The sequence below is a fragment of the Melanotaenia boesemani genome, chromosome 1, assembly GCF_017639745.1.
Source record: "Melanotaenia boesemani isolate fMelBoe1 chromosome 1, fMelBoe1.pri, whole genome shotgun sequence".
Lineage (NCBI taxonomy): Eukaryota > Metazoa > Chordata > Actinopteri > Atheriniformes > Melanotaeniidae > Melanotaenia > Melanotaenia boesemani.
The window spans coordinates 19,128,873-19,139,356 of NC_055682.1; the positions used below are offsets into that span (position 1 = coordinate 19,128,873).

Below are 10,484 nucleotides of genomic sequence, written 5' to 3' on the forward strand. Positions count from 1 at the left end.
TACCACAATAATCTCTGATTTCTCATAGGCTCGGCCTGTCACAATTGGAGGGTTTCCGACGACACCTTCTGGAAGTCTTACAGAAAAGTAACAAGCCAAAGGTGACTTAAACTCTTGCTACTATAGAAGAAGACTTATAAGTGATTAGTCATTTGCAAGAATTGAATAAAGTGCTTTCTGAAAAGGAAATAAGAGAGTTTGTCACAAACATTCCAAGCCTCATTCAGTTTTGTATTGTTTGTCCACACAACCTTTCACTGCAGTTATCTCTTGATAATTTTGTAAAATATGTTAAGACCTTCATTTTGCAGACAACATAAACAGCTTTAGACAAGCTAAATGTAGATATTAAGAAATGTAATGGGTCTTATTTGTTTTGTGAACAGTGGAGAATCATTGCAGGAGGCACCAAGTGCATCCCCAAATCAGAGCTTCCAGTGGAGGACGATGATCCTCAATCTCAGCCTGCGGCACCCCCCAGCAGTCGCCTGTGGCTACACCCCAGTGACCTCAGCATTGCCCTGTCAGCCTCCACACCCCTTTACCCTCCGGGCAGGATCATCCATGTTGTGCACAACCATCCACCAGAGACATAGTAAGAAAACTGTGGGTTGATTATTGCAGTTAAACCAAAAGTGAGCTTAATTTCTGTGGCTGTTTTACTGTATGTTTTCTGAAAACTCTAGAAATGAGATCTGGGAATGTGACTAAATGGAAAATCAAAAGCTGAATCACTTACCTCAGGAGAATCCGAAGAGTTGTGTTCTGTCACAGCTGCTAAGCACATTCATCCTGTATTAGCTGAGCATTGAGACAGAATCAGAACACATATCACTGGTTTTATAACAGTTTGGATAGATAAATAGCAGTTAAGCCAAATGTTTAATTGCTGGATTATGGAGGAGTATGGATATGGAGTGGAGTGACAACATTCTCGTCTTTGTTCCACTGATGCTTGCTGACATTGTATTTGTGTTGCATTGGTCTAGCCACTTTAAGCTTTAGCCACCATCTGCATCATGGTAGAAAATCCTGTGGCACAAATGGTCTGTGCATTTTAGACCCAGTTATGCCAAAGTTGCTGATCACCAAACATGATACTAAGCAAATATATATAAGTAGTCAAGTTGAATGTCTTATTTGGAAATTGAAGTATAGAATTTCCTAAATCTAAAAACTGTTTAATTCTAATTGAAAAACTGGGATCCATTTTAAAATTCTTTCATCAGTTTTAAGTAAAAATGTATGAAATTTTAAAGCCCAATTCGGTACGTCACATACATTTATTTATCTTTTTTTGTTTGTTTGTTTTTATTCAAGTAGCACTGACACACACCAAGCTTTCCATTTAAGTTATTTCATTATTCTTAATGTTTTCACAAATGGCTTTCTGTAACATTTGATCCAGGAAAAATTTCTAGTATTTATATATTTTATTGAGTTGAAAACAGTATTTAGCAGCAGTCAATAAAAGACATCCTCAGCCTCCTCTACAAACCTTGTAGAGGGCATTGATTGTAAATAGGGGTTTTTGTCCTTTATCAATTTTCAGATTATTTATCAAATCTAGTATGAGTAAATCAATGTGTGTGTTTACATCATGTTTCTCTGTGACTAACAGACTGTGTGTCTCTTTGCCTCTGTAGCTGTGGCCAGGAAGAGCCGACCTACTCGGCTCTGTGGGGGGACAACAAGGCCTTCAATGAGGTCATCATATCACCTGCCATGCTGAACGAGCACATGCCCCACATGGTGATAGAGGGCCTAAACAAGGTCTGTGTACATGCAGATAATTTTTCTTCCTTTTTGTGGAGTTTATTTGAAATGGCAAAGAATTGGCCTCTTAACCTTGTTCTTGATTTCCACTACTTGGTGATTAAAATGATGAATGAGTGTGTCTTAGCTGCTTCTGACTATACAAATTCAGATGCATATTTTTAGCAATGGTTCATGAAAGGGAAAAAGTACCTGTTGAAAAAGGCAAATTGTCATCATACATTTTGAAATAAAGATAAAGACCAGCAGCTTTCTTCAATAATATCTCTATAGAGATGGTGCGTTTGGTTAAAAATCAACAAAAGATCTTCTGTCTCAGCACAGGCTGATCAGTTTTGACTAGTGCAGTACAAAAGAGTTTAGAAATGTATCAGCATTTAAATAATCAGTAAGTCTCTCCAAATTTAGTAGTGACACACTTTAAGAAAACAAAACTTTACTTTGGGGCTCCTAAAAGAGCATTTTCAGCTATAGCCTCATAGATTTTGTACAGCATCTATGCACTTTTTATTTACGTCTTTTAAGTGCGTTATATATTATTAAACATGGAATGGAAAGCATGTCATTAAACCCTGTGTAGAACTTTCGGCATTAATAGATAAAAATGCTATTGAAGAAGGATTATTCATTTATAATCTTTTTGGATTTTAAATCAAATGATTGCTATAGATGCCATGGCTGATTTATTCAGCTGCACTGCTATTAAAAACAGATTAGTTTTATCATTTAGTGATATGAGTTAAGAAATGTTTTTGAGGCATTTGAAGGATTTAATCCAACTCTCCAGTAAATTTATGCATGTGAACCATTTTTAACCTACAACTCACCACACTTTTTTGTCTCCTCCACATTGCTCCTGTCTCAAAGCATGGGATCTGTTCGCTCACGGTTGGCTCTGGGTCTTCTCTGGGTCTTCTCTGGTTCTTCTAAGACGTTGACCATCTGTTTGCGTAACAGGGTGTTAATATGAATGCTTGCATGTAAAGGATCCACAATGGGGTTTGCAACTTTTTTGTGTCTGCAAAGTTAACATTATTATGTTGAGTCTTGTCTGTACACATTGTGTGTGTATACTTGTCTCTGCCTTTATTTGTGGGTCATCCTTCTTCTTTCAAGGGTATGTTGAAATATGTTATATTTTAGTGTATGTATAAAGTGTGTGTTTGATGTACGTAGTTTGTAGTATGATACCTCTGGTGTTTCTGCAGGTACTGGAACCATTTTGTGTCCTGCCTGAGCAGGTGTTTTTGGAACCAGAGGAACTGGGAGTTGATCAGCCAACCAGCAGCACTGTATTTTTAACCCCAGAGAAAGAGCTAAACAGTACTCCCCCTCCTGATTTTCCTGCCACACAAAAACACCCGTCTTGCACTGCCTCCTTTACAGAGACGAACTCTGTCTCAGACCCTTCGGCTGTTGTCAATTCTCCCTCTTTTCCAGATGCAGAGTCTGTGCTTCCGCCTTCTCTATCAGACTATACCTCAGCCTTTCAGCCATGTTTGGTGTCTGTCCCTCCTCTTTCTGTCATCTCTTCCAGCCCTCCCACAGGAGCACTTCCAGCTGAAAATAGCTCATGCATTCCAGCACAAACCCAATCAGAACCACCCATCTCTCACCCTCACAAAGATGTGATTCCCACTCCTGTTTCTGAGAAGTCTGCCTGTACACAGACAGAAAATCTTCCTCTAAGGAGAGTAGAAGCACATAGCTCTTTACAATATCAGGTCTGCAGTTTACAAGTGTCAAATAATCTCTCTGATTCTCTTGTTTAAACTTTCTCAGTATTAGACTTTGCCCTCATTAGCTTGTGTACATGACAAAACTACCAAATAGTGGAATTTGTTTCAGTGCATACGGACTTGACTAAGAAGACAAAGTTTAATATTAAAAGTGGTATATCTGATGGCAGAGCAGTACGTAATCTAAAAGTCATTTTTAACAACCTTGCATGTGTCCAAACCTACCAGCCCTCCTTCTCTTCCTATTAAAATTTATTGTCCAGCTTTTCTTAATCAACTTTTTATTCTTTTCCAGCTCACTCAAGTGCTTTGGCATGAACTTTCTAACCTTGTAACAAGTTGTCTTTGTATTTAGAAAGTTCCATGGTAACATAATTTCTTCCATATTAACTGATCTTTCATTCATCTTGGCTGGGGTTTTTGGTAGCTGAAGCTCGTCTTTTTGGCTATCTGCTCTCTTTCCTTTTCAAAAACACATATTCATCTTTTCCTCAGTTTTAATTCCATGAAGAAATTTTTGGTAACCCATCAGGCATCGATGAAGTAACAAGGGGAACAAATGTGTAATTATAGTGTACTCGACTTTGCTTCACTTCCCTGTTCCACCATAAAATTGCTGCTGCTCACAGGTCTCTGAAAAAATTTCCTGAACTGGTGTGTTTTATGTTATTAAACATCATAATGTGCTTTCATCATATGAATCATCTATGGCTGGCAGCTATAACTGCAGTGCAATTTAAATTAGTGCAAACCTCAAGTATGCATTTGTGTTTGTGTTTTTTTTTTTAACGTCATTTGTTGCCATCATTGTGCCCCAACTGGAAGTGATGCATTTATTGTTTTTGTGCCAAATATTCGCTGCGATTTGTCACTTGCAGCATTGATGTCATGTACCACTGGTCTCATACTACCTACCTGTACATTACCTACATATTACATATACATATTACCTACATACCTGTAACATATTGTCACATATGATCTTTAACCATCTGCATAACCCAAACATATTTAATAAACATTGTATGTGTTAATATTTTAACTTACTAAACTTATGTCTGGTAGATTTCCAGTATGTTGCTTTATCATTCCACTCCATTGTCAAATGTATGCTTTCTTAAAACATATGTGTGTTGGTTTGTGTCTTTATTTTTTCGGATGTTTTTTTTTATTTATATATATATATACAATAACATGCTGTGTTTTAATTCATTAAAATGAACCAAATAATTGTAATCGTGTGCTGATGTGATTTACCGTTAGTATTTGCCTCGCTCATAGTCATATCAGTTAACAGAACACGGTTTAGATCAGAGTTTTTCTTATATGTTCTTCTACAATGCTGTAATGTGGTTTGTAATAATATAATAGAGGTAATGTAGGTCTTGTGTAGTGCTCACTCAGGAATCATGACTGTTGTTGGTGTTTCATGTCAGTTTGAGTGGGCACAAACTCACCTTTAGATTGTATTTACGTTTATCTGAACTGGACTACATTTTATAACGCTTTGTTGACAAATGAAATCATATGTCGTGCCAGGTATATTTATAGTGGTTACTTGGAAAGTGTTATTTTATCAACAGCATAATCTTTCCACTGGTGATCTAAATGCGTAGGTAGTTTTTTTTTAACTATTACAAGTACATTTGGTTTTTCTCACCATTGTCAAGGGATGAAAACTTGACATTCTGTGCCGAAACTGTTTTCCCAAATTAATAATGTCCAGTGGATTAGACATTGGTTGTCCTTTTTAAACCATTTGTTTTTTATATAAATCCCACCAAGTCAAAGGATTTTTTTTTCAAAGGAGAAACAGTTTTGTCTCTTGTTGCTGCATAAGCTGTAACTACAGTCCTTTTTCAAAAGTAAACCTTTTTAACAGTCTAGTTGTAACAGTTGAATGGGTGGATTAGTTTTCTATAGTTCAACTGATCTTCTGTTTTTATCTGTATTAAGGTCTCTGCTTGATTCTGCGCTCATCTGCACATCTTCCCAGCACTCAGGCCACTGTCAAACATTAATCTTTGCAGTCATGTACTTTTGTGCTTTTAACAGGTGCTGGAGAACTATAATAAAGGGAAAACTGCTTTGCTATCAGCAGCCAAGATCATGGTGAGCCCCACAGAAGTGGATTTGAATCCAGAGTCCATATTCATGGATGCATCAACATCCTCTCAGCAGCCAACGCCTACAACCCACCACCGCAGGAACAGTAGTGTTCGGTTAGTACACTAGGCACTGATGTGATGTATTTGAGCCTCAAAGAATATATGAAATGCTTGAAAACTTTTGTCTTGCCAGTTTCTACAACTTGGCTTGTAGTGATGTAAAGCTCATGCTAAACAGTAGTTGTAGTCTTTTACTTTGTAGTACTAAAAGACAGTATTGCCACTAACTGCTGTTCTGTTTTCTCAAAATGATTGTTCTTGTCTGTTCTGTTTTGTTTAAAAAAAAAAACAAAAAAAAGACAAAAACCATTGTCACGGTAAGCAAAGCATGCTAGTACTAACTTTGCACAATATGCTCCCTTCTCTCATGCACGCCTGCACGCTGTCTAACCACAGAGCAGTTGCAACGTATGGTAGTATTCAATTTCCACCTCGCCCTCTCTGGTTTAGCCCATGTCCGAAGTCAGTGTGAACTCCTGGTAGTAACAGTTGAATTATGTTTTCTCTCCTGTATTGGTTGCTAGTACAAGAGCATACATTCACTACTGGGTCACACTCCTTGGGTGTCTTTCATTATGCTAACATGTCTCCTCGCTCCAGACAAGGAGATGAGAAAGAGATGCAAGGAATAATACACCTGAGATTCTTCCTTACAAGCTCCTCCAGAAACCTCTTTGTCTGCTTTTATTTGAAATTAAGGGTTTAGATTTGAAGATTGTGTAGGAGGAACATTTTCTTGGTTTCGGGCTTAGAGCAGACACAAGGAGACAAGCGTTAGCAAAATAATTGGCACCCCTGACCTCCCAGTCCCATTCTTTGTTCTTTCTTTCATCTACGTGATTTATTGCAGTGATCACATAGTCTGTAGAATCTAGATATAGTTTGACTACTAACGTATACTCGTTTTCCCCTCTTCAACCCTATGCAAGCTGTTTTGACCCACTTTTCATGTCTGTCTTGTGCTTTGGATCCCCTCTCCCCTCCTTTCCCCGTCATTACTCTCCAACCCGCTCTTCTCCTTTCCTCTAGTTCATGTGCCCAGTCTGAAATATCTCTGGATGGTTTCTCTGAGTGCCCTCCTCCCCCAGTGCCCGTAGTGCTGCGTGGAGCTCGGGAGCGTCTAGCAGTTGAGCTGAGGGATCGCAAAGCACCACTGGCCATCATGGAGAGCCTCTCAGATGCAGAGTCAATCTACAGTCTGGATTCCCGACGCTCTTCAGCTGCGTTAAGAGGCTCACCAATGCTGGGTAGCCTACCATTCCCTTTGGATGCCCCAATACCAGAGGAGAACCCATCTCTTAGCTCTCGCACTGAACTATTGGCTGCAGACTCACTCTGCCAAGCCACGCCAGAACATCTGGGTGAGGTGGGACCCTTCTTTACCCCAATGGAATCCAGATCCACCCCAGATTATCCCACAAGGCTGTCTCCAGCCACACCTCACTACAGTGGACATCATTCCCCAGCTCCTCTGAAGCAGAGTGTTTTGGCTCAGCCTTTCAAACCAGAGCCTAACGCCACGCCAACATTGCTACCTGATGGGGAACAGATACCTGGGATCTACAGCCCAGGGAGCACACCTACTGCTCCCCTAAGCCCACAAACTGGCTCTAGACCTATGGATAGAGGAAAGGAGGACTGGGAGATGGAGACAGCAGAGAAACGGTTAGGTGCAGACACCACAACTTCTAACCTTCCACCCCAGCTATCTAATGGAAACCCCAGTCAGGCAGTTTTGGAGTTTGCCCAGTACTTGGACTCCCTATTCAGACTGGACGGCAGCAGCTCCCCGCCTCTGGAGCTCTCTGATGGGGAGTCAGAGTCAGGCCGGGGATCTTTTGGGCAGGGTGAGTGTCTTGGAGATGGACAACAATTAGATGACAAACAACTTCTAGCAAGAGCGACACTGGAGCCCAATCTAGTCCCTAAGCCTCCACGCACTTTTGCTGGATCTGCTGATCCCTCTTCAGGGATATCTTTGTCCCCCTCCTTCCCTCTTTCATCATCCGAGGAGCTCAACGACCTTTCCCCTAGTGAAGGTGCCCCACCTGCCATGCACTCCTTACGAACATCTAGCCCTTGCCACTGTCCTGAAGAGAACACACTCTCATCAATGGTTTGATGTGCTCTGAAGGTCCCAGTGCCCTTTGCTCTAAGCTGAAAGGTGCAGTAGTCCAAATTTGAAAACATATCACAGTACACGCATGTAATGGAATGCAGTCACTCATCAGAGATCCAATGACAGAACTTGACAGACCAACTCACAAACCTTTATTCATTCTTCAGGTGTCCCCTTTGAACTCTGTTTATAACATTTTCACAATGTTGCAACGTCAAAAAAAGAAAAAGATACCTCTCTCTGCATGCCAGGGGGCTTTGCTGCTTATGGATGTATATAAACAACTGTAGCTTCACATCGTCATTCCAAAACTCTGTTGTCTCACTCATGCGGGGAAATGTTCACGTTACATCAAGTCCGCAACGTAGAAAATCAAAGGGAAAATAGTTAACCTAGCAGGGATTCAGAAACTAACACTGTAGAAGAGGTTAGCATAGGCACATCATTGGGTTAGATGTACTTTACAACTTCCTGCATCTTCAACAGCTTTGGAAACTTGTCCAGCTTTTATTTAAATATTATTATGATGATTATTCTTATTGTTATTTTTTACATCAAGAATGTGAAGATGGACAAATTTGTTAATAAAGAGACTTGAGAAGACATGAAGAAACGTTCCTCAGGACTACAAAGAATTGACTTTGTGAAAGAGAGTAAGTGTGTTATGTTGGTGAGAATACATGTGTCTTAAACATTTAGTGATTGTGACAAAACGTTATTACAGATGCCTATGGATGTTTTAAGTCTTTTGATTACACTTTATAATGCATGAAAACTTTATTTTTTATTGATTTCTTCTTGAAGAGAACTTGTCACTAAGACACTTAGATTGACATTTGGTTACTCTTGCACATTGCATTTTGCTCAGTTTACCCCCTTTGCCAAAAAAAGGAAAGAAAAAAGAATACATTGTCTTGCCAAATGTATTTATGAGATGTAATTTTGTATATGTATATGGATATTGCTTTATTTAAACACAGGCTTAGGTTATCTCCTTCCTTAGCAATTCTGTCTGTTCCCATGTAGACTGTTACACAGCAACACCATGAAATAGATGTCATCCTGACATTAAAACACTGCCATGGCTTTAAATAAAAACAAAAACAAAACCTCTGCACGTTGGGTATTAACATATAACAAACTTGCTAATTACTGTACATTTCTCTAGAGAGCTCTTAGCAATGTGCCCAGGTCAGAATGTGCATGCCCTATGCATTTCAAAGTAGCATGGCTGGTATAAAACCACAGTAAATAAGCTCTAAACATGGCCAAATATTATCATCATATGAAAACTCAAACTTGTGAGAGGCTATTCACATGACCAGGTTGCCAGACAGGACCAAACTGCATATCCGAAAGGTGTCCCAGGATGTTGTTTCTCTTGTTCTGATGGTGCTCTCAAGTCATTTTGACTGTCAGGGTGTTTGCTTCCCTTTAATCTGGTTCATCCTTGGAGTTGGACTCTGAATGAATGGGCTTGAACATTATGCCAATTCTAAATACTGTATGTGGAACAAAATCTTTCACATCTTTCAGTCTGGTTGTAACAGGTTGCTCACAATTTGCATTATTTATTACAGTTAATGTTGTTATCACTTTTCTTGCCGTATTTGATAGTATTATCCTTATTGCTTTTGCAACAGATTGGTTTGATGTCAGTGGTTTTTTATCTCAGTTTTAGCACAGTGTGAGGATCGTTTTAGACTTTTCCCAAATGTAAGGAGTTAATCTAGTTCGGCTTGTTTTCTGTCTGAGTGGTATTTGACATTCTGGTGACAACTTTTTTTTTTTTTTTTTTTTTGCCCCCCATTTCTTCACAAATGTGTCAAAGTGGTGAGACATGCTGCAGAGTGACAGCCTTCTCACAGTGACCTTTGGCGCAGTGCCTCCATCAAGCCTGGAGCCTGGATCTACGCAGCCACTCTAACTGGAATAACATTTGCCGTGGTTACTCACAGCACATAGGTCCAGCCTGTTTACATTTCAACACCACTCAGATCATGCTGCCAGTCATGTTAGATACACTAGTGCTGGGCCTGTAGTTTCCTACATGCAGTAGCTTTGCTTGCAGCTGGTCATACACTAAACTCTGCTAAAAGAAAGCACCAATTATTTCCACCGTGATGTGTACAGCACTGTCTTTAATGTGTAATTATTTATGCAGATGTCTATAAAAAAAGATGAATTCCAATAGTCATGTAGAGAACAACTATATAACAATAAGACGACTGTATTAAAGATATCAATACTGAAGTAGAAAAAAGTTATTTATTCAAGCTATTGGCAGATTTATAAATTGGTCTATATTGAAAGGAATAATTCAACTATGTCTTGTCCATGTTTACCTGGTTTGCTTCCCTTCCTCCTGTCCCACAATGAGAATGTATTTTATCCCTGTCCCTCACTGCCCTGCCTGTAATGGAATAAACTACAAACTATGAGAGAAAACTTGAGTTTTTGTCTTAACTTTTTCATCATGTGTTACTAACATAATGCTCATGTCCAAAGTTGGCTATGGTCTTTGTCTACATTACTGTTGCTTATTAGGAGAACTTTAGAGAGATTTTGCAACCTGATGTAAAGAATGTTTCACTGGGCACAGATATATTCTGAGTAAAGGGTTGGATGAGTTGTTGGAGCTTTTTTAAGCTCAAGTGTAGGTGCAGTATATTATGAGTGTAC

General features: G+C 39.3%; 1 protein-coding gene across 2 annotated transcripts in view; it reads left to right on the top strand.

Moving 5' to 3' along the window:
* dagla (diacylglycerol lipase, alpha) overlaps positions 1-10,250 on the top strand; it is a 38,448-nt gene extending 28,198 nt beyond the window's left edge. Inside the window, exons 16-21 of one of the 2 annotated variants that reach the window (XM_041986474.1) lie at positions 29-101; positions 387-595; positions 1,647-1,773; positions 5,571-5,737; positions 5,983-6,000; positions 6,713-10,250. In XM_041986474.1, coding sequence (XP_041842408.1) covers positions 29-101; positions 387-595; positions 1,647-1,773; positions 5,571-5,737; positions 5,983-6,000; positions 6,713-7,805 — 1,687 coding nt within the window. In that variant the 3' untranslated portion in view covers positions 7,806-10,250. The remainder of the gene's footprint in view (positions 1-28; positions 102-386; positions 596-1,646; positions 1,774-5,570; positions 5,738-5,982; positions 6,001-6,712) is intronic. The other variant, XM_041986482.1, reaches the window with a different exon arrangement.
* Positions 10,251-10,484: the final 234 nt, after the last annotated feature.